The 25,281-nt window shown below is 39.1% G+C and overlaps 1 protein-coding gene across 2 annotated transcripts in view; it reads left to right on the forward strand.

Moving 5' to 3' along the window:
• Positions 1–25,281, forward strand: part of RBM20 (RNA binding motif protein 20) — a 1,470,922-nt gene that overhangs the window by 1,022,862 nt on the left and 422,779 nt on the right. Inside the window, exons 4-5 of one of the 2 annotated variants that reach the window (XM_044055714.1) lie at positions 16,613–16,674; positions 16,787–16,884. In XM_044055714.1, coding sequence (XP_043911649.1) covers positions 16,613–16,674; positions 16,787–16,884 — 160 coding nt within the window. The remainder of the gene's footprint in view (positions 1–16,612; positions 16,675–16,786; positions 16,885–25,281) is intronic. The other variant, XM_044055715.1, reaches the window with a different exon arrangement.

Here is a 25,281-nt window from a genome sequence, read left to right on the forward strand (position 1 = left end):
AATTGTAGCTTGCTACAGATCCCCCACCATACCCCAAGATTCTCACTACACCTTTCTAAACATGCGCAACGGTTCTTGGAATTCATAAATTCCAACGCCCTGGATCAACTAATCCATAGTCCCACCAGGGGCTCCAATATCCTAGACCTGGTCATTACCAACATGGGAAATCAATGCTCCATACCTATGGTCACCCCCTCGTTAGTAAGGTCTGACCATAAGCTAATCACCCTTAACATCCACATCCCACCCCCACCCCCCAGTAAAGAAACCACCATAAAAAACTTCTCCAAAGCCAACTTCATGCTACTCAAGTCAGAAGTGACAAACTTCATGACACCCATGCAGACGGTAACTGAAAGTTCAACTGCTGAATCCTACACTAAGGCACCGTACGAGCACATCCACTCATGCATGAATCGTGCCATCCCAAATAGAAAAAATGCTCTCATCCAAAAAAAGGAAGCCAATCTGGTGGTCCCCTGCCATAAACAAACTTTACAACAAAAGAAAGAAACTTTTGCAGAAAAGAGGAAAATCCCAGGATGCAAAAAACTCCCTTACTAGCCTCAGTAAGAAACTGAGATGCCTCATAAAATCCTTCAAAGCTAGTTACGAAAATAAAATTGCCAAAGATTCCAAAGACAACCACAAAGCATTCTATAACTATGTCAAGAATCTAAATGGTAATGCTCAGATCTGCTCTGAGCTAAAACAGAATGGCATTAAATATACTGATCCGAAGGATATTGCTAATATCCTGGCAGATCGATTCAGTGCCAACTTCACCCCCCTCTCACCCCCTAAATGGCCCATCTCAATACCGGAAGATTGCCAAATTCCAGTAATAATGGCCACACAGGTACAAAACGCACTCTCTAAAGCCAAGAATACAGCATCCATGGGACCAGATGACATCCCGGGCTGTGTACTACATGAACTACAATATGAACTGGCACCTAACCTAAGTGTCATGTTTAATCATAGCCTCACCTCAGGTTTTGTGCCCACTGAGTGGCGCAGAGCTACAGTTATCCCAATCCACAAGGGGGAATCCACCTTGGATCCCAGAAACTACCGTCCCATCAGTCTGACAAGCCTTATCTGCAAGGCCATGGAGCGTATTATCATGGAACTTATAAACAAAGACATTGGCAACCTTCAAACACTGGACCCCACCCAGTTTGGGTTTGTGAAGGGCCGATCTTGTCTCCTGAACCTGATTGACTTCTTTGAATCAGTCTCCAGAGCCATGGACAAGGGTAAGGTGGTCCACACAGCCTTTCTAGACTTTGCCAAGGCCTTTGACACCATCCCCCACTCTGGAATCATAGATAAACTTACTAAGTTGGGCATTAATCCCTATGTCACCCAATGGGTTGCTAAATGGCTTACTGATAGAACCCACACTGTAAAAGTAGCCGACTCCAAATCCAGCTCCAGACAAGTGACAAGTGGAGTACCTCAGGGTTCAGTCCTGGGGCTGCTCTTGTTTGGCATCTACTTCTCTGAAGTACAGGTCAACACTAAGGGACTCTGGCTAACAAAGTTTGCAGATGACTGCAAACTGGGAGCCATTATTGAATCCCCAAATGATGTGGATACTCTACAAAAAGGCCTTACAGAAACAGATGCTTGGTGCCAGAGCCATGGGCTCAAGCTCAATGCCAAGAAATGTATTGTTATCCCTTTGGGAAAAACATGTATCCATGAATTACCATATAGGTGGCAGTACACTAAACACAGAAAGTGTGATAAGAGACTTAGGGACACAGGTGGACAGTGGTCTCACCTTCGATAACCACATCGCCACAACAGTCAGGAAATCCTTCTATGTGGCACACCTCATCACGAAGGGCTTTTCATCCAGAAAAAAGGAGGTCATTGTCCCACTGTACTCATCCCTCATTAGACCCATTATAGAATACAACACCCCATTTGGTATGTACCTCTCAAGACATCTGCAACAACTGGAAAGGCCTCAGAAATACCTCACTAAAAGAATCACAGGCCTAAAGCAGATGCCCTACGCTGACCGCCTTAAAAAACTCCAGCTATACTCTGTCACATATCGTCTATTCAGAGGCGATCTCTGCTTAACATACAAGGCCATGTCAAACCCAGAGCTGTTGGACATGCTACACTTAAAGAAATCCCAATCCCTCAGAGCTACACACTCCAGGGATCTAAACCTTGTCATCACAATAAACAAAACATGCTGGAGGGATAGGTTCCTGACCCAGAGACTCCCCAGACTCTGGAATAGATTGCCCATACATGTCAAGCAGAGTGCCTCTTTGGACCTCTTCAAGAGGAACCTTGACGATTGGATGGGAGAAAGGAAATTCACCCCAGGGATCACGTCAGTCGCCCTGCTAGATAGGGGTCCAGGAAAGTAAAGAATGTGGGAAGAAATAGCCAGGGAATTGTTATGGCTAGGCTTGTATAGGCCCTAGGGCTGATAGCCTAGTACCAACCTATGAACCTATATAAAACAATTAACAATAAAAATATAAATATGGCTTCCTTGCTTAAATAAAGATCATACAACGTTTTTGAACCTTAAACCTCCATCCCATACTTGGGTATCATAGACAAACTCTCCCAGCTAAATGTCAATCCTGTTGCAGTTCACTAGATATCAAATTGTATTACAAATAGAACTCAGGGAGTTAGGTGGGTGGTTCTACCTCCTCCAAAAGACCTGTCACCAGCAGTGCACCCTAGGGTTCAATCCTTCATTCTCTCCTCTTTAGCATTTATTTCTCAGAAGTCAAAGCTAAAGTTAAGGGTTTGTGGCTGACCAAGTTTGCAGATTTCTATAAATTTGGTTCCATCATAAACTCCCTAGAGGACAATATCCTCCAAGGGCACCCTTCCTGTCCACATAGCTGGTGTCAGAACAATGGACTAAGACTAAATGCCAAGAAGTGTATAATCATGTCCTTCAGCAAGCATGACTCCCATTGTAACTATCACATTGACAAAATATCCCTGAAAATTGATCCTGTATTTAGAGATTTGGGTAAGTGTGTTGACAGTGAACTGTTCTTTGATCACCATATATACACTGTTGTAAGGAAGTCATTTTTCATTAAACAGAACAGAAACAATGCATCAGCGGATATAGGAAATAAGGAAGTGTTTTCAGAAGTGCATGGCAGAGTAAACTGATTCAACACCATGCTAAGACCATTCCAGGAGAAATGGTTAACTTAAGATCCTACAGAACAGTAGAGCCACAGAGAAAGGTTGTGCAATACGAAGTAAAATGATACTTAAGGGGGGAGGGTGAATGTTAGTCCCAGATCTCAAGAAGCAATCAGGTTCCATAATGAATTTAGGAATCCGAACAGCACTTCTGAATATGACAAGTACCCAGTGCCTAGTATAGATGAATTTATAGAAAAGTTGGGCAAGATTCCTGACCATATTAAAGTTAACAAAAGTGTACTAGCAAATCCTTCTAACAGCTGAAGTCAGGGAAAAACAGACAAACAGACTTTTTTGACACCAGATGACTTGTTCCAGTATGGAGCCCCTGTTTCTTTCAGAGATTAATGGACAGAGGTTGTCAGCTCACATGGTAAGTCTCCGTTTTATACTGACACATGGGTTTCTACAGTGATTTTGTTTGCTCAGAATCTGAAAACCCTGTGTTAGATATAGTGCCACTTAACCTAGATGATGCCATAATGCACTCTGACGATTGGGGCTCCCATCCACCTAAAATTCCCTGAAATGAGCAAGCTTAGCTGTTAACGTCTCCAACAGTAAGGTAACATTTAGAGTATTAAATAGCAAGGAGAACTGGTCAGCAATATAAAAAAAATAAAGCTAGCAAGAAACTGATGTATTCCAGGCATTAAGAAGCAAATAAGGACATTCTTGGGGTAGCTAGATATTACTGAAAAAGTGTTTCCCATTTTACATTTATAGCATGCTCTCTTACAGGCTTGATAAAAGGGAAGATAACCCTTAAAGTTAAATGGACATTAGAGGCAGATTACACGTTTAAGCAATTGATGGAGATATTATGTTCAGAACCTGTTTTAACATCCCCTTATTCCAATATACCTTTCATAATTTACATAGATGCATCAGGGAAGGCCTAGGGGCAGTGCTTACAAACCTAAAAGGGGGAACAGCACCCTTTATGCTTTCAAAGTTAGAAATTAACTAGATCAGAGACCTAGTATTCAACTACTGAGAGACAATGCTTGGCAATCAAGCAGGTAGTCTCATTACTAAAATACTATTTACTTGGCTGGTATTTTACATTATTTTATTATTTATTTATTTAACATTTGTTTACCATGATAGTCCGACTGAATAACAAGTGTCCATTTTCAGCGGGGTCCTGGGGAGAAAAACTCCATAAGTTTACAGAGAGAAGAGAAATTTACAAAAGAGACATTACAGAGCAGTAGCATACAGATTGTAGACTTTACAGCTGTTAGTATACAATAAGAGGATATTCCCCCTTTTGGTTGAAAATACAAGTGTACAAAATATACAATGACAGTAGATAAGAACCTGGTAGAGCATTGCAAGATATTTCACAACTGAATAAGAGTATATAAATGTTTAAGTTTCCATATATACATTCCAGCAAATATACATGTAACATACATACATGTATACATACATATACACACACATGTACATACACTCATATATAGGTTATTGCTCACACATGGATAGGTAAGGTTAGATGGTGGTGTTTGTGTTGTCCAGAACAGATAGGGTGTAGAAATAGTGAGTGGACAAGGCTTCAGGTGGTCAATTACAGTTGCATAGATGGTTGGTGAAGAGGTATGTTTTAAGTAGGCTTTTGAAGGCGGGTGTGGAGTTTTATAGTCTGAGGTCAGGGGGAAGGTTGCTACATATTTTTGCTATTTCATGGGCAAATAGTGATTCCCCGGAGTTGTTTTTGCATGTGATGGTTTCAATTAAGGCTTTGTTGGAGGACCGAAGTTGTCTATTTGAATTGTAGAAGTTCAGCATGCCAATCAGGGAAGGATTTTCTCGGGATAGTACAGAATTAGATGAGTTAGGCTGAGTTGATGGTACCTTAATAGGTTTGGAAATTCAAGCCAGTGCAAAGTTTGTAGGGAAAGGCAGTGGTGGAATCGTGATTTGGCATTGGTAGCAAATCTAGCGATTTTGTTGTAATGGATGGAAAGTTTATTAAGGTCAGTTTTGTAAAGATTAGTTAGAATTGGGGATGCATAAATTAGAGTAGATAGGAGGTGGGTCCTGGCTATTGCAATTCGAGATTTGGTGGTTAGATAACTTTTACAATGATACAGGGAACCTAGCTTTTTGTGGAGTTTAGTGATGGTTGTTGATATGTGCTTTGTGAATTTGAGTTGCTGGTCAATGATAACTCCTAGGAGTTTAGCCTCAGTGACAGGGGTGATTTGGGTTTTGCTGGCGGAGAGTATGGAGAAGGTAAGGTTGCTCATTTTAGTAGAGTGGAATAGCATTAGTTGTGTTTTCTTTGGATTTAGTATGAGTTGTGAGTTGTTAAGCCAGTTCTCTATTTCAGAGAAGACTTCTTGGGCTTTTTGTTGGAGAAGCTGGATGTTGGGTGCAGAGCATATAAGAGTTGTGTCGTCAGCGTATTGGACTATGTCGGCTTTAGAGTTAGCTGAGTGGAGTTGGTTTGTGAAGATATTAAAAGGAAGGGATCCTAGGGTTGATTCCTTGCGGCTTGCCTAAGGAGGTTGAGAGTGGGGGGAATAGAGAGTTATGCCATTTGACGGATTGTTGGTGGCTATCTAAATAGCTTTTAAACCAGAGTAGGGTGGGGTTGTTAAGGTTGAGGTCAGAGAGACAAGACAGTAGTTTATTATGTGAGACTGTGTCAAATGCCTTGGATAAATCTAGGAAGATAGCTGAGACAAATTTACCTAGATTCCTGTGGGAGTTTATAGTACTGGTGAATTTGAGTAGGGCAGTGGTGGTGCTGTGGGATGGGCGAAATCTGTATTGGGTTGAGGAGAGAAGGTTGTTAGTGAGGAGATAAGAGAGGAACTGGTGATGAATATATCTTTCTAGGATCTTAGTGAGGGGTGAGAGAATTGCAATTGGTCAATAGTTGGAAAGGTCTAGGGAGGGGCCACCTTTCTGGAGTGGTAAGATATATACAAGGTTTTTCAAAGGGATATAATGGTATTTTCGGTGATGGATCTATTTATTAGAAGTGAAATGGGATAGGCTATAGCTGTGGATGCAATATGGAGGTATTCGGCAGGAAGGTTATCGGCTGCAAGGGTGGCTGGTTTGAGTTTTGCTAGGAGTTTTTGGTTAGTAGAGGTAGGAACAGGTGCAAGTGTGAAAGGTATGGTATTGATTTTGGCCTGAGGTGGTTGTGGAGTGTTGTAGGAAGTGATGTTGTTTAAGAGTTTGAGTACTGAGGAGGTGAAATAGTTATTAAAGTTGGAGGCTATGTCCAGGTCTGTACCTGTTATATTGGGGGTGGGAGTGGTGGTTCTTCTGGGCTGTAGGATGCTATTTATTGTTGTCCAGAATTTTTGTGGTTTGATACTGTATTTGTTTTGTTGAGTGATATAGTAATTTTGTTTATCGAGCTTAACCTGCTTTGTTGCCTTGTTCCAGATCTCGTGAATGTTTGTCCTAGCTGTGGATGATCTGGTGTGGCGCCAGGCTTTCCAGGTTTTATCCCTAGCTCTAAGTAGGACTTTTGTGGTTTTCTGGAGCCAAGGGGTGGGGTTGCTACATATCCTGTTGATTTTTAAGGGGGCTAGTTGGTTGAGGATATTTAGGAATGTGGAGTTGAAGTAATCAATGGCTTTGTCTAATGAAAGGGTTTTGATGGGAGACCAGTTGCAATGTTGCAAGGCTCTTATGAAGTGGTCTCTAGGAAAATTTTTGTTAGAGTGGGATTGTAGAAGGGAGGGAGAGTTAATTATTTTAAGTTTGTGCCTGAGGATAAAAGTGGGGCTGTGGTCGCTCAGAGAGTTTGGTAGGGTGACACACTGATGGGCAGTATTTAGTTGATTTGTGAGGATCCAGTCAAGTATAGATTCTCTTTTTGTGGCCTTATCAATGCATGTGGGAGTATCTATAAGCTGGGTGAAGTTATATAGGTTAAAGTGGTGGGTGGGGGTGGGAGAATGGATGGAGTTCCAGTCAATGTTTACATCATCAAGCATGATAGTTTCTTGAGGGAGGAAGTATGGATTCTAGGGTGGTTAGGTTGTCACCCGGGGGTATATAGATACCCAGTAGGTTTATGTGCTTATGTTGGTTAAGGGAGAGCTTTGCAAATAGAGTCACTGCATTGTTGAAGTTGGGGGAATCCTTTTGGAGGAGTTGGAGTTGTAGGTTGGCTCTGTGAAACAGAGCTAAGCTTCTGTCTCTTTTATTTCGCCGGTCTGCCCTGAGAATGTTATACCCAGATGTGGTGATGGAATTATCTTTAATATGTGGTTTAAGCCACGTCTCTGTGATGAGAATAATATCAGAGTTATATCAGGAGATGGCAGTGTGAAGGTCTTCTATTTTATTCATGATACTGCGGGTATTCATATTTAGTATCAGTAGGTTGGTGGGTTTGTGTTTAGCTGGATAGTGATGGGTGCATGGCTTATTAGCAGGGGTTGCTGGCCCGGGGTTGGGGTGAATGTCTCCTCTTAGTAGTAGCAGGGTAGTTATACAGATGATAGTTTTTAGGTATTGGATGATTAGGTAGTGAAATTGTAGACTTGGTTGCTTTTTAGATGGAAAGAAGTGGTACATGGGAGGGGCATGGTATATGCGGGGTTGGGTGCATATAGTGGGGTATATGCTTGCATGAGTGGGGGTGATAGTAATGTTGTGAGTTAGGGTGAGGTATTTGGGGTGGATACAGTGAGTGGTTGTGAGAAGATAAGGGGCAATGATGGTGGCTATGGAGAGACAGATGAATATAGCAATAACCCACGCCTGGGTGTGGGTAATACTGGATTTACCCACGGTTGGCGTGGTTTGGTCATGAGGACGAAGCCCGAGTGGCCAAACAAAGCCAACCATGGGTAAATCCAGCATTACCCACACCCAGAAGTGAGTTATTGCTATTATACAATGACATTATTTAAGAAAAAAAATAATTACTTTTCTTAAATAATGGCATTGTATAATGCCTCCTTGCTGCCCTTCCACAGCTGTCTGGTATTCTGCGGCAGTTCTGATGTACAGCGCATGCGTATGCCTACGCAGTACATCAGAGCTGTGGGCAAAAGCAATGGAGAAAGCAAGATCTCTGTTGCTTTTTGCAAACTATTTTCGCTATGTTAAATGGGTTTAATATAGCGAGATAGCTTTAAAAAAAGCAACGGAGAATCTCCGTTGCTTTTTTAAAGCTGTCTCGGTATGTTAAACCCATTTAACATAGCGAGACAGTTTTGAAAAAAGCAACAGAGAAAGCAGGATCTCCGTTGCTTTTTACAAACTGTCTCGCTATGTTAAAGGAGTTTAACATAGCGAGACAGCTTTAAAAAAGCAATGGAGAATCTCTGTTGCTTTTTTTAAAGCTGTCTCGCTATGTTAAACTCGTTTAACATAGCGAAACAGTGTGAAAAAAAGAGTTATAGTAATGGAAAAAGTTTGGGCGACCAGACCTTTTTCCATTACTATAACTCTGATTTACAACGTGCACGCTGACCAATCAGTGTGCACGTTTTTGAATATTAATGGGGGGAGTTATATAATAGAGAGGTTAATCCCAGGAGGGTATAGTGGAGAAGAGACTGGAGGTAATGAGATATAGTGGGAGTGAGGTTGTGGAGTAAGATGAGGCATTTATATTTGGTGAGGGTGTGAGTTAGGTGAGTAGGAGACATAGGTGGGGATATTGAGCTGGTAGGTGGGCTGGAGTGGTGGGAAGTATAAGGGCGTGTGTAGATGCAGACCGCACCCTCCACCCCCCATGTGGCTTCATATGCAACAAGGTGACCATGCTCTCCACCCCCCATGTGGCATCATATGTAAAAACATGGGAATACTAAAATTAGCCAGTGTGTGCCATCCTTTCAGCTGTTTAAGTTTATTCCAACAAATTACTGGAGCCACCACGATGATAAAAATACTTTTTATTTGGACTAAAACAAGCGCTTTCACGCACTAACAAGTGCGCTTCATCAGGTTGTAGTGATTATAAAAAATACATCAATATATATACTCAAACACACCCTACTTAATAAGCCAAATTGGCGGGTAGAAGCCCAATTAATTATGCAAATTAGAAATAGTAAAAACTCTTTTTTCTACAAACAGCAAATACTGGCTTTAGATCAGGCTCAAACTGGCATATAACATAGTCATACCATACAAGAATATATATAGGAACAAAAATCTAATCTAATTGAAAACTATAAAAACTATTTAAATATAAAAAATTATTAAAGCCTGGAATATGTAGTTAATATGTGTAGCATTGCCAGAAGTAAAAATAAACAACATCACACATCACAATCTACTAAGAATGCTAACTAAAGAAAAGATAGGAAAAAGAAGAAAGAAATGGGAAATGAGTAGTAAAAGGAAAAAAGAAAAGAAAAGGAAAAGGGAAGAAAAAAAGGGAGGAAAAAGAGGAGGGGGAAAGGGGGAAGGAGGAAAGGGGGGGAAGGGGAGACGGGAGGGAAAAAGGGGGGGGGAGGGAGGGAGGAGTAAAACAAAACAGGAAGTACAATTTGGAAGTCACATCATTCCAGCAGGACAAAACATATTGATTACTCTAAAACCAACTCATTTATATGCAATAAATCATCATAAATACATCATGCAGTGTGAAACATAAAATAACTAATATATATCCCAATCCTAACTAACGAACTAACGAGCTGTTTAAGTTTACTGAAAAACATCATTCAACCTTGATTCGTTACAGTGCAGATGGCCTGATTAGGGCTCATAGCTCACATAGAGAGCTCAAAGCAGAGAAATTCAAGCTGCAGGAGGATCGGTGTAAAATAGCATGCTTTTCCTACCTTGTGATGTGTCAAAGTGATTTAAATAATAATATACAATGACTGGCCAGTAATATTCAGAAAGGAGCACGCTGATCATCCAGCCGAACCAGCATGCTTGTTGTAAATCTGAGAATATACCAGTGGAAAAAGATCCGGTCACCCAGACTTTTTTCCATTAGTATATCCCATAAAATTTTTACCTTTCTTTCTTTTTTTTTTTTAATATATTTACAGCACCGAAGACCTCAAATAAACAAGTGAGATGGCACAGAGAAAAATAAGAGCATAATCAGGTACGTTCTGCAAAACTAAAGAAACATACCCGATTATCCTTTTATTTTCTCTGTCCTGTCTCTCTCAAATGTTAAAGGTCTCCAAGTTTCTTTTTTCTTAATAAATAAATAAATGATAATAAAAAGCAATGGAGATCTTCCTTTCTCCATTGCTTCCTTTACACAGCGCTGATGTACTGCATAAGCATGGGAACACAAGTCCCATATGCATGCGCAGTACATCAGGTAACCCCAGGATATTGAAGAAAACGTGGAAGAGCACCACAGAGGCATTATACAAAGACATTATTTAGGAAAAGTAAGTATTTTTTTTCTTAAATAATGTCATTGTGCAATAGCAATAACCAACTCTGTGGTGTGGTATACTGAAGATTTCCCCACGGCTGGCTTTATTTAATCACTTGGGCTTCACCCTCATGATTAAACCGCACTAACCATGGGTAAATCTTCAATATACCACATGGACGTCATTGGTGATTGCTATACTATTGTACATAAAGTGTTTTGCAAATAATGAACATCTTGTGAATAAAATGGCTGTAAATATTGTGCATAGAGATTGTTTTTTTGTAAAATGTCTTCTTTTGAGGAAGCCAGGTACATTGTTTTGTACTATCAGACAATTTCTGTCATAGAATGCTCTTGGCAAGCAATCATCCTTTTAGTATGATGTGTAAAAAGGAGGGCTGTGGCCCTGGTAATCAGGGAAGCTGGCCTTCCGATAAAGGGGACATGTGCCTGAAGCAGCAGTTTTGGGGTATATAGCAAAGAAGAGACAAGCTGTCAGAACCAAAAGTATCCTGGAGATTTTTTACTAAGAATACAAAAAGAGGGAATCTGCGAGAAGTCACCTTGGGACTGTAGCTGAACAGGTAATCTATATACACATATATACTTTTTACTGTTTTGTGCATATTTCTGTGCATTAATGGCTGTGTTAATGTAATATTGGCCTACAGAAAAAGTTGCCTGTTGATTAGGAAACATAATATCACAAAAACAAGTAAGCAGAAAACAATCCACAAACCAAGTAGACACTGGCAGCTGTTGCAGAACAAAAAGCGACACTCAAAGATTAAAATCACTTTATAAAACTGCAGATACTGACAAGTACAGTACAAAAATATGAACAGCAACTCTAAAGCAGTATTAAACTGCAGATACTAAAGAGTACAACAAAAATACGGACAGCAAATCCAAAGCAGTATTAAGCGCTTTCGCCAGATAAATGACTCCATCAGAATACAAATACTGCTACTTACACCAGCTTAAATATAGTACTTAACCAATACGATGAAAATTGACATAATTTCCCTTCAATTAATATAAATTGCTGCTAATCATATTATATTAAACAGTATTAATACCCTAAAATACAATAAGTCCCTACAAAATCCATACAACAATAAAACACAAACATTTTACATTTTTGTTAAAAGAAAAACATAAATTTTAATTTTAACACTGAGGACATAGACATCCTATCATTCAAACCAGGGACATGGTATGCATCAAGTCTGATTTGCCATTTGAGTTCTAAAAACTCTAAATAATCATTGAGTGGGTCCTTGGAGGGGGAGATGGGGTTCATACAGGAGATAAATTTAAACATTGACATCATTAATAGATTTGAATATAATGTGATTAATAATCATATTGGGGACTTTAATATTTACAACTATAGTCAGGCTCGAGTCAACAAAAAATGGGCTGACTTGCTGTCCAAAGGCTTGAATTTTGTTCCGTTAAGGAGGGGTAGATTAATTGATTCTATCTTACAATTAAAGCTTTTAGGAAACTAAATTTAGCTTTATATTTTTATAATACTTATGCCACTATTGGTTAGTTGAATTTTCATAGACCTAATACTTTCTCCCCTCCATCACATCCTTTGGTGCAGTTATTTGAACATTTATGTGAAATTGATATTAGAAATCTATTAAGTAAAAATAATAAAAGAATTGAGTAACTTGGATAGGGATGAAGCAGTACTGTTAAAGGAAATCCTTGAGCAGCGTGACATCAGATTAATGAAACCTGATAAGGGTGGGGCCCTGGTCATTATGAATACTGATGACTACAATAGTAAAATGATGGAACTACTTTATAGTGAGGTATACCTAGAGGTCTCACACAATGAGATAAATATAGCCTATATTAATATAGATCTAGAATTGGAACAATTATTAATCAATGGGCAAATTGCCTTAGAGACCTATAATTATATAGTAATTGAACATCCGAGAATACCAGCAATTTCTGGTATACCAAAAATGCATAAGTCTTTAGATAATCCACCTTTACGACCAATTATTGACGCCAAGGCCTCCAAAACCTTTAGTATTGCTAAATTCATTGATGGTATGACCAAAAATATGTTGGACAAACGTAGTTTAGTAATTAGGGACTCATGGGACTTTCTTACAAGAATTAAACATAGCATGTTCAGTGAAAACATTATTCTGGTCACAATTGATGTATGTGACTTATTTTCGGTTATACCACATCAAACTGGCCTTGAATGGTTTTTATGATTATTTATGTGGTAATTCAACGCTTAACCATGACACCATTCTTACCCTTCGGACATGCATGGAATTAGTATTAGACAGCAATTATGTAACTTTTGAAGGCCACCTTTTTAAACAAAAACAAGGGGTTGCAATGGATGCATGCTGTGCCCCTATTTTTGCCAATATTGTTTTGGCGCAATGGGAAGATTTGTTTATTGTTCATTCAGAATTCAGGGCTTCATGGTTATTGTATGGGCGGTACCTGGATGATATTGTCCTGTTCTGGAAAGACAGTGAAGATGACCTGAAAAGGTTCTTCACATATATTAATGGTACTACTGATTTTCTTAGATTTACTATGAACAGCAGTTTGGATTTTGTCAACTATCTGGATGTTACCATTAGGAAAGATTTTGTTAACAAGTGCTTTGTTTCACAACTTTATAGGAAGCCAACATATTCAAATTCACTATTGCATTTTTCAAGTGCACACCCATTGCACCAGAAGAAAGCCCTTGTCAAGGGTCAATATGTAAGATTGGCTAGAATGGTCTCTGATTTTCAAGATTATTTAAGAGAATGTCAGGTTTTAAAGAACATGTTTTGTAGGAGAGGTTACCCTGAAATTTTTGTCACTGACATAGTTAATGAAGTTAAAAATAAGAGAACTAATGGTCATTTTTTTGCCCTTTTAGCTCAGGTTGTTACTCAAAGTCAAGATAATCATAATAATAAACAGGAAAATTTTGAACGTGCACTAACCCTTACTTATACATCAAATTTTCTTGATATTAAAAATATTATTTTAAAATATTGGAAAATTTTTGATGTTGATTTGGATGTACTGGGAAGAGTTGGTAATAAACCAATAGTGGTGTATAAGAAGGATACCACTTTTAAAGGACTTTTTGAAGGAACAAAATCAGATTCACAAAAGGGTGGTACTTTCAAATGTGGGAGATGCACCCAATGTCCTTATGTTATGGATAGGGAGATGATATAACTAAAAAAATTTGGGTACATTACTAGTAAGAAAAAAATGTATTGTTATAGTAAAGGGGTAGTCTACCTAGCCCTGTGTAAACAATGTGAGAAGTACTATGTAGGCAAACCTAAGAATGCCCTAAAGACTAGAATATTCCAACATGTGTATGATATTAAACACAATAATAAGAACAACGCATTATACAAACATTTATGTATTGAACCCACTCATTCTTTTCTATTTTTTATTTTAGAGCAAGTGGATTTAGAACCCCGGGGGGGCGGGCAGTGAATGATTATTTAGAGTTTTTAGAACTCAAATGGCAAATCAGACTTGATGCATACCATGCCCCTGGTTTGAATGATAGGATGTCTATGTCCTCAGTGTTAAAATTAAAATCTATGCTTTTCTTTTAACAAAAATGTAAAATGTTTGGGTTTTAATATTGTTGTATGGATTTTGTAGGGACTTATTGTATTTTAGGATATTAATACTGTTTAATATAATATGATTAGCAGCAATTTATATTAATTGAAGGGAAATGATGTCAATTTCTATGGGATTGGTTAAGCACTATATTTAAGCTGGTGTAAGTAGCAGTATTTGTATTCTGATGAAGTCATTTATCTGGCAAAAGCATTTAATACTGCTTTGGATTTGCTGTCTGTATTTTTGTTGTACTCTTTAGTATCTGCAGTTTAATACTGCCTTGGAGTTGCTGTTCGTATTTTTGTACTGTACTTTTCAGTATCTGCAGTTTTATAAAGTGATTTTAATCTTCGAGTGTCGCTTTTTGTTCTGAAACATAATATCAGTTATCTTAGAGGATTAAGAAGCTGTTAATGAGCTTTTTCCTGTGGTCCAGTGGTGCAAGGTTTGATTCCCTCTGCCCCATTGCCTAATTGTGTGACTCTGACACTGCTCCCTGGTTGACTGTGTAAAAGATCTATGGAAATCAGTGCTCTTCTCTACCCCCAGAAAACAAATACAAATAAAATACAATGTATAAGTCATGAGAGTGTAAGTCAGAGCAAGGGGTGGTGGTTTGGGATACACTTAAAGCTTTTTACTAATCATAATGCATCTGTTTTTTTGACATTGTACCATTGCTGTTATCTTTGGCTGGAGTGCCTTCTGTGCGGAGTCTGCATGTCCTCCCCATGGATGAGTGAACTTTAAAGACATGCAGGTAGGTGTGTGTGTAAGTGGGTGTGCCTTCCTTGAAGGCTGGGTGCCGGGCTGGCAACTCAACACCGTAAAAATCCACTGCCAATCATAAATGGGAAAAGCCGAAAGACAAGACCATTTGCAGTTATCTTATGGGGCTTTGTTAGTCATAAGCCACTGTCTTGATTGTTGACCCTTCACATTTGACATATTCTGATCAGCACCTGAGCTACAAGAACTCTGTGTGCCAAGTCAAAGCATGCACTCTTTGTGCCTGGCATGGTAGGGTCATGTTACATGGGTTCTTTAAAACAATGGTGTCTCAGGCACTGTTTTCACAGATTACTTTATATCAGCTCTGTGGTGCAGTGGTTAGGGTTGCCGCCTCACAGCAAGAGGTTCTCTGGTTCCATCCTCGGCTGTGGTGCCTTCTGTGTGGAGCCTGCATTTCCTCCCTGTGGTCATGTGGGTTTCCTCCAGGTGCTCCAGTTTCCTCCCACATCCCAAAGACATGCTGTAGGTGGATTGGACACTCTAAATTCATCCTAGGTGTAAGTGTGTGCATGTGTGTGCCTTCTGTGGAAGGTTGGGCACTGGGCTGGCAACTCGACACCATAAAACTCCACTGCCAATCATGAACAGGTGATCCACTGTGGTGAACCCTAACCAGGAAAAGCCAAAAGAAGAAGAAGACTTTATATCAGTTCTATTTCATATTTTTGCACTTTTGATATCTTAACTCCTTCCTCTATATCTCCTTGTAACTACACAGGCAGATGTAGAGGGTACACTACCAGTTTATCTCATGAAAAATGCATAGCAACTATAAATATAAAATGAAATTCTGGCCAGAGCTAATATGGTTACATCTTTGTGAGAATGACAGAACTGTTTGTATGACCAAAAGTGTTTTCCAGAACTTTGCACCCATGTCATCACACTTCTTCAACTATGCTAAAGCAGCTTATGCACACTACCCTGTGGCCATTTTAGCTGGAGCAAACTGATTCTGTGTGTTATGTGCCACAACATAGGCAATCCTGTGCATCTACGATGTAATGGCAGTACAAATTTCACATGTGAAGAGAAGGTAGATGGAACTTGGAAGTGCTGCAGCATGTTTTAGGTTAGAACTTCAGAATATGCCCTTAGATTGATCCAGTGTAACAGAAATTCTGTGGTGGTGGGTGAGACCAGCATCAGTGGAGAAAATGAGTATCTTTCAGGGTAGGTCAAAGTATACCTGAAAATAGAGGTGTACCTAAATGGTATGTGTTTAGAAATTTTTATGTGGGATGAGGCTAAACACAGAAATTTAATAGTTAATGATTATACATATTTGATTGTATGTCAATAGTAAAATAATAATGTATTAAGCAAAATGTAAATTTGTGTGTGTGTGTGCCCATGTATATATGTGTGTTTGGGAGAGTACTGAAAGATCCAAAGTAATTGTTGTTTGTGTTGTTTGTGTGCCTGTGGTTGGAGAGTTATTTACTGTGTCAGAATCTGACAATCGTGAGAAGTATGGATGCTCATTAAATAGCTGTTGTTTTTTTTTCACAGTACATATTTGACTGTAATTACCTTGTCTACCTCACACATGTATACAAATATTTTTTATGACTGTAAATATCCTTCCTGTTCACGATTCCCTCCTATGTGTGTTTTATTCAGGACTGGGACCAGCATGTAAAAGGAAAACTTCACATTCAGAAATGCATGGCTTTTGTAGAAGGGTAGGTACAAATATGAGCAATTTACACTTTCTAAACTAAAATAGTTATTACATATATAACATGATGTATCAACGTGCATTTCTTTTGCTGACTTTCAGTCATCTTGTTTCAGGTTTGGTGCCACACCTGGGAAATTTCCTAAACCAAATGATATCAATGTGAGTTCCACTGCAACTGCAGGAGCCATTTTCAATACAACTGGTAATCCTGGTAATGTAAATCATTTTATATTGATTTAAAATTAGAAATATGAACATATAATGTTACAAATAAATACAAACAGTGCAAAATCCTTGATATCTCTATAGGTCAATGAGTGATGATTAAAACAGCCCTTATCTCCTAGCATGTTCCGCATCTTTGTGAAATATCCTTAGGCAAAATAGCTTCTTAATGTTATTCTCACAGATCTGAAATTGCATTTCATAGGGTTTAATATTTCAAAGTTTTCTTTTTGTGCCTGCTTACCATCAGCCATCCAATTACATGCACAGATCTGAAATTTATCAGTTTCTTTATTGAAGCTGGTACCCATTCACACGTGACTAAATAGTAACACAAATGTAATAGTTTGCATGTATGTGTCTTGTATTGATAGGTGCCTCTTTATTAACATTATTAAAACAATAAAAAGTACTTGCTTATTAAATGCCACTGTGATCAAGAAGCTGTTGCTTCATTAACTAATTTTAAGTGGCTATTCATTATACTTAATGTGGTTATGCTGTTTGGCAGATATTTTCTCTGAATTTCTGTCTGGGGAACCATCTATTCTAGGAATGCAGGATTGTTAAGCAAAAGCTTATATTTCATTGGTAGGCATAAGCTGTATCCATGACATACAGATTTTGGTCCTTACAATGCCACACATTATCAAGGATTAGCTAGTAGTCTGGGATCTGGAGAAGTTAGCCATGGGTGGACAAAGTGTGTTGCTGAGCTCAGACCATCATCCCAGATGGAGGGAGCTGGTTGAAGTTTCACTTCAGGAGAAAAACCCTCTGTACTGTTCACCCATACCCAAGAACCCGAGATCAGGACTCCAGTGCAAGCACTTTGGTTAAGCATCACAATTGTCCAGAAACCTGCATTCACACACAACTTAATAGAGCCAGCTGCTGCACTGTACTTGTTGGCCAACAGGGAGAGCAATGTAGTTCTTTATTCTACTGAGCTTAGGAAGTCATGCTGCCATCTCACCACCATAGCATTAGTGGTACTTTCCAAGGTTTGTGCTTGTCTGCTTTCCCTTCTAGTGTTTAGAAAGCAGTGAACTTTGCTGCAGTGTTTTGGGCAATAATGATTTTGTAGTTATTTGTGGTTATTGTTGTGCATTCTATTTCCTTTGCCTTCTTTACTTAATTCTCTACCCTCCCTTCTCTTGCTTGCTCTACATGTAGCGACCGCTCTGTCTACACTGAGCATCTTTCCATAGAAGGTTTACAAAATTAACTAAGTCCTACATGAGATCCTACAATCTAGCTGCTTTTTAAGGTGTGTGGTCTGTAACCCAAGAATGCCCTCATTTAGTGAACTGCTTAAAGTGATGTGTTACACCAAAGCTCACAGTAGAAGAGGATGTAAAAGGCTTAAGCAACCTATAACACAGCCTGGTAATAACTCAGACTTGCCTACTGTGTTATGGGCTATATATATGCAGATTTCCTTGCTACTAACAGCAGCCTGAACCACTGATGTTACATCTGTTCCATCCCTCTTCCCACTTTTCCACTCCTGCAGTTTTTTCCCCATTTCTAGTCCCTCCTTGCCTGTAGGTAATTCATCTCCATTCCTCCTTACCTTCTCCCACATACTACCCTTCTTTTCTGTATTTTTATAGTATTGCTGCTTACACCCACTTCACTTGAGGTTGCTGTCACTTCTGTGCATGCATGAACTGATTGACTCCCACTGGCATGGGATTCTGCTTGCTTCATTTACCTCCCACCCCTATATCTCCAGCCACTCTGCACATCATCTGCTTTTTACACTCCAGTCTATGCCTCAGTTTCACCTGTCCTTTACTCCCACTTAAAGGAACATCTACCACTCAAGCACCATTTTCACTTCTGCAGCCACTACCTCACTCTACCACAGCACAGCCACGGCTCATTAAAAACATAATACACTAATACTAACTACCTTTGCCACAGTTTCACTGTTGGTGCAACCAACTTCTCCTCTTCACACATTTTTCTTTACCCACACCTCTATTCACATACCCCCTATATGAATTTAGCTTACTATTTTATTCTACTTGTCTATCCAGTACAGTAAATAGCAGTCCCTTTAATTACAAGCCAGTCTTCTCACAATGAATGCCACCTCTACCTCCTAATTCTACACACTTTTTCAGCTTCCCCCTCCTCATCCACTAAGCACACCCACTATACAAACACACCAACATGCAATCTTAAACCTTCCTCTATTATCTTCCTTATTATCCACTTCAGCTCCCCTTTCTACACAGATAAAACCTGTTCCCCTGTACTGATCATATCATTCTCATTCCACCATCCAACCACACCTGCTTACATTACGGAAGCAATAAAAAAACTCCTTTATCTACACCCAGCACGATCATTTCTTTGATTAACTATTAGACTCACAGCCTTAATTAACATCCTCTTGGTCCACTCATACTAGAAGCTAATCCAGGTCTCTGACCACGCTATACTCCACCCTCACCCCTTTATTGAAGAACTTCAACAAATTAAACATAGCTACCTTGATGCAAGCAGTATGGTTAACAAAGTAGAACAAATCCAGGCCTTCCTTGCCACACACACACACACACACACACACACACACACACACACACACACACACACACACACACACACACACACACACACACACACACAAACACTGAACAGTATCGCCATGTCAGAATCCTTGGTTAAACTAGACATTCCAAACTTGAAATCCCATTCCCCCAGATATATGTCAGTCCCTTTACAAGATCAGGAAGGAGAACCCTGCCCTGCCACTTTTCAAAGATAGCCACACATGCAGTCCGACTCTCAAAATACATTACTTGAAGATGATACCAAATGGCCGTCCATTAACATGACAGCTAAAAAAAAATGCACCATAACCGTCACTATTACCTACTTCACTCTCCTCTTTCTCCCTCAACAAATTCTCTGACCTCTTAAACTACTGGACCTCACTAACCCCAAGTCCAACATTATCACATAATGCTCCAAGTCAGCATCTTTCTCTTTGTTGTATACCTGGAATGCATGATGTGAAGGAACTTAGATTTATTTATTTATTTATTGATATTTGTTTACCTGGAGAGTGCATTGAGCCAAGCAGAGCCCATTTTTAGTGGAGGCCTAGGGAGAAAAGCTCCACAAGTATCATTAATACAGTACAATTACAATACTATTACAAAATAACTAAAATACAGGAATAAACTAGAGTCAAGTAGTACATTTAGTTATACAGAGCATACAGGATAAGGTCGACTGTAGACATTTCATCTAACATAACGGAACAGGTTGGATTAACAAAACTGAAAAATTGGATAATAGTGAGAAAGTGAGCTTTGAGGGAAATACAAGCAGCAGTGCAGAGGATATAGGTGTAAGAGGGCATGGAGTAAAAATAAATATATGGAGTTGGAGTTCGTCTGAACGTAAGGGACAAAGAGAGTGCAATATGTATTGGACAGGGGAAGAAAGTGAGGAGTAGATGTTTTAGATGCTTCTGAATAATATTGTAAGCTGTTTAAGGGTGAAAATGCACTGTTTCTTAAGCTTGGGATCCTAAAGAAATTTCAGCAGTTTAACAGCCAAGTTTACTAAAGCCATCAACAGGCTTTAAAGATAACATTTTGCTGTGTATATAATCAGAGGATGGATAAACATGTTAAAAGTAATTAGTATGCACTCAAAGGATAAAATAAGAAAGAAACAATATCCCAGAAAGCTGCCCATCCTGCACCTAAGTTTATATAATAACTAAACTGTTGTGATGCCCCTTTAGAATCTACTTGGATAATTCTAAGATGTGCTCGGAGATTCCCTTATTATTGGGGGTGTACTCATTTTTGAGTTGTAAATTAGAGTTAGTGAATAATAACAAACATATGGCACAGGAGGATAAAGCTTTGACTGTGAAATAAATAGCAGGAACTGTGCAGTTCAGCAAAATGGAAGCTAAAGTTATACCCCAAGATGGATGTCGAGGCAGAAGTATAGTTGAATGGGAACTATCAATTAACAGCATTTCCAAAGATAGATGGCTGACCAGTTTACATCCAAGAAGGATAATTGACCAGAGTTCAAACAGAGACAATAAATCACTTTATAGCCAAGAAGGGTGATGAACCAGTTTTATACTCCGGGACTAATAACAAGCCAGATGACTGAAAACATGGTAATGGATGAATGAATCTAAGTAACTGACCAGTTTTCTTTAACTGCAGCATCCCACAATGTAAGACACCCCAAAGGACCTATTCAGTTCATGACTGCAAGTGAACTGAGGCCACACAGAAACTATGCTGAGCACCCAAAGGAATCTCCTCTGAACATAAATCTTATTTTCTGTTTAAGAAATTTTACTAATGGTATTAAAATGTATACCAAGATTATTTGACTGATTGAGTGAGTGAGTAAATTATTGATTGATTGACTGGTTGATTGATTGATTGATTGAACTAATTTGGTTGTAGCCTATTTTAGTGGAGATGTGAAGAGAAGAGCTCCAGATTATACAGACAAACATGTAGGAACAACTTCAAACCAATATTTTATAAATTATGAACATAATCAATGTGCAGCATAAGAAAATTTAAAGCAGCAATTATGCAACTGAGTTAATACGCTTGGAAACACAAACATGCATGCCAGTATTCACAAAGATTTAGAACAGCATTAGTAACAGAAAGATGAGCAGAAGCCTTTTGTTTGCCATTTATATGCCACCTCTGGTATGCATCATTTGATCAAGAGGGTTGTAGTACTGTTTTTATGCTCAGCCCTCAAGAGGCTTTAAAGAGATTGCTTTTATTGTGCATTTAATTTCAGGAAGGAGAAACATCTTTTTGAGGAAAGAATGAGAAAGCTTTACTTCTTATGTCCTTCATAATGTGTCAACAGTTAACTATTTAGACGTGGATTGGAAAGCATCCAGTCTTGAATGAGCAATAATTGGCTCAACAGCAACACAGCCAAGATGGTGGCCATGGTCTCATACCGCAGTCTTAGGAATTCCTGAATGTGAGTTCTGCCACACATCATCTATAGTGGAGAGAAGTTACAATTTACGTTCAAGGTGCATGATTTAGGGGTGCTCCAAGGTGCATGATTCATTGGTGATCATTGGCAACAAGCTGACATTAAAGGACAGCATCTAAGTTGTTTTCAGATGTATGTCTTACTGTCTCAAGAACATTAATTTATCAAACTCCTTATTCCATTTTCTGTTATCCCAGCTGTTGTACATGCAGTAGTCTCCTTATGAATTGACCACTGTAATACCCTATACTTTTTGTTTCCATAGACACAGCTTTCCTACCTGCAGCTGGGGTAAATTTCCTCACTCTGGCTACTTACTGGGGTGTCTAAGTGCCACCACACTATGTCAGCTCTGTGGGGACTTTACTGACTGCATGAAAAGCAACCTATCATCTGTAAGCTTCTTGTTCTGGTATTTTCAACCCTATTCGGTTCGGGTCCCCCTTACTTACAGGACCTTTTGAACTAGTGCCAACTAACCAGATTGCACAGTGCTGCCTTCTGGGGAGTGACAGTGGTTCCTGTCATATTCCTTGAGCCTTCCAGAATTCAGGCATTTCAATATCTAGGACCTTATCTCTTTAAACTGATACCTAATTGATACAGATGTTTCTAGTGCCGAGTGGTTTTAAGCCCTCTTTAAACTATTACTTATTTCAGAATTTATTTGGTGAACTGTTTTAAAGCTGCTGATAACTCACAATACCTCATTTATTGTCTTACCATTCAACATTTTTTTTTATTTTCTTTCAATCTTATTAGTTTTTCTTAGCTTGATGTGTTGCCTTTTGTGCTTATTATTTATTTGTGTTGTTGCTTGTATTTTTTTCTGTACAGTGCTTAGGTCCAAGCACAGAATTTAAAGCTGAAACGAAACCATCTAAATTTGTTTATCACAGCTGCATTGGCTGCATTTGACTAATTCATTGTAGTGCTTATGCAATGAAGGAGTGAATATTACTATCATTTTTTTTTTTTTGAGAAATGAAGGCATGCAGTTCCACAATGGACCCACACAATTTCGAGGCAGGGCAAATCCATAGGAGTTTCAGCTTCAGATTGTTTTAATGAGAAGGTTGTCATTGATTGGAGGGTTAGATTTAATGAGAAGATTGTCATTGATTGGAGGGTTAGATTTAATGAGAAGGCTGTCATTGATTGGAGGGTTAGATTTAATGAGAAGGTTGTCATTGATTGGAGGGTTAGATTTAATGAGAAGGTTGTCATTGATTGGAGGGTTAGATTTAATGAGAAGGTTGTCATTGATTGGAGGGTTAGATTTAATGAGAAGGTTGTCATTGATTGGAGGGTTAGATTTAATGAGAAGGTTGTCATTGATTGGGGGGTTAGATGGCAATGGTTCTTAAGATGCAAATAGTTATCAGGCATGCAATCTTGAGTATCATTGAGGATCCACAATAACCTAAAAGTATTAAGATGTACTAACTACCTTGATCAATGGTAGGTAAATTACATAATCTGGGCTGAATATGTGAATAGCAATCCAGTTACTGAGTCGGATGCTAATGACGGATAACATGATGCTTTCTTTTACATGGAAGAGGAATCTGTTCCATATGAAGAGGATGTATTGGATTATATAACTATCATACTGATAGGCTGTAGTTATGTGTCAGTAAAGCAATAAATCCCTATGTCAGCCATTGGATAGCCAGCTCGCTCACAGATAGGGCTCAGGAAGTCAGAATAGGGTACTCTGTCTCCAGAAAAAGGCCAATCACCAGGCAAGTCCTTCAGGGCTCAGTGCTGGGGCTGCTCTTTTTTGGCATCCATTTTTAGGAAGTCAAAGCTAATGGTAAAGGACTCTGGTTGTTCAGTTTTGTGGATGACTGCAAACTTGGATCAGTTAGAGAACCCCCAAAGACACAAAGTTTAACCAAGAGGGGTAATAGTTGGTGCCAAAGCCATGGCCTAAAACTGAATGCCAAAAAATGCTTAATAGTATCCTTTGGGAAGGCTCCCATCCCTGGGAGTTACCACATAGACAATACACCCCTAAGATTAGACCCAGTGGTTAGGGACTTAGAAACACATGTGGACAGTAACTTGGCCTTTGACCATCATGTGTCTACTGTTGCAAGGAAATCATTCTATATTGTGCAACTTATAAGCAAGGACATGGCACCCAGATCAAAAGATGTCATTATCCTGGTATACTGACCCCTCATTCGACTATCCATTGAGTGCAACACCCACTTTGGTATCTATCTTCTCAGGCAGATGCAGCAACTAGAATGCCAACAGAGGTTCCTCACAAAAAGAATATAAGACATAAACCACATGGAATATGCAGAATTACACAGCACCTTATTTTATACTCAGTCGCCTGCAGACTACTGAGAGATGATTTATGCCTGGCTTACAAGGCATCAACTAATCCAGTACTGCTGGACTTGTTGCACATCCACAAGTCTAACAGCATTAGAAATAACCGACTGAAGGACAGAAACCTCATTTGCAGCTTAAAGAGAGCATGCTGGGAGGGACAGGTCTGTGTCTCAGAGGCTACCCCTACTCTGAAACATCCATGTGAAGCAGAGGTCATCCCTGGCTCTATTCAAATGCAGATGGGGAATCGGAAATTTACCACTTGACTGGCCCCTCTGCAGTACTGGACAGAGGCAGCTTGTAAATGCTGTCTCACCTAAATACAAGTATTTGCCCCTGGGTAATTTATTCTGTCATTCACAAATGGGAAAACATGGTTATGCTTTAAAAGAACTCATTGGACCATAAGAATGTACATAGTAATATGGGCTAGTAATGAACCTGTAATAAAGAATGAGGTATTTGATGTGGATATTAGTGGCTACACTAGCTTTGTGAAGGTGATGGAAGTGATGGACATCAGGATATTTGGCCAGGCTTTGTCTCACTTAGTCATGAGCTCTTTCAAAGTGCCCGATATCCATGACTGAGAGGCCTTTTTCTTATTCAAATACTGTTAATGGTACAACTGTATTGAGGATTCCCCAGTTATCTGATTAAGGTATTTTACAGACTCATACTGGGTATGTGCCCACTTGAAGGATCGCCAGGCCGTGGCACAGCTTCAGTGAGTTATATATTATCGGTCTAAGCTCTTCATACTCCTTACATAAAGGTACGTATGGCACATGAAGAGTTTACATTTATTCCTGATAGCAAATGTGGGGTGGTGATTGAAATTTGACAAATAAGAGACCAGTATCCAATGCAATGTAGTTTTTCTGTCAGATTTGTTTTCTTTATCAGTGCTGGTAAGGTTATCAACTGATTTAGACCAATAGGTCAGAGTAGGCCATGTGTATGGAGCTAGAAAATCAGCTGATATTTATATTCCAAGCACACATTATCT

This window comes from Protopterus annectens, chromosome 14.part0 (assembly GCF_019279795.1).
Source record: "Protopterus annectens isolate FY-2018-M chromosome 14.part0, PAN1.0, whole genome shotgun sequence".
In the NCBI taxonomy this organism is placed as follows: Eukaryota; Metazoa; Chordata; order Ceratodontiformes; family Protopteridae; genus Protopterus; species Protopterus annectens.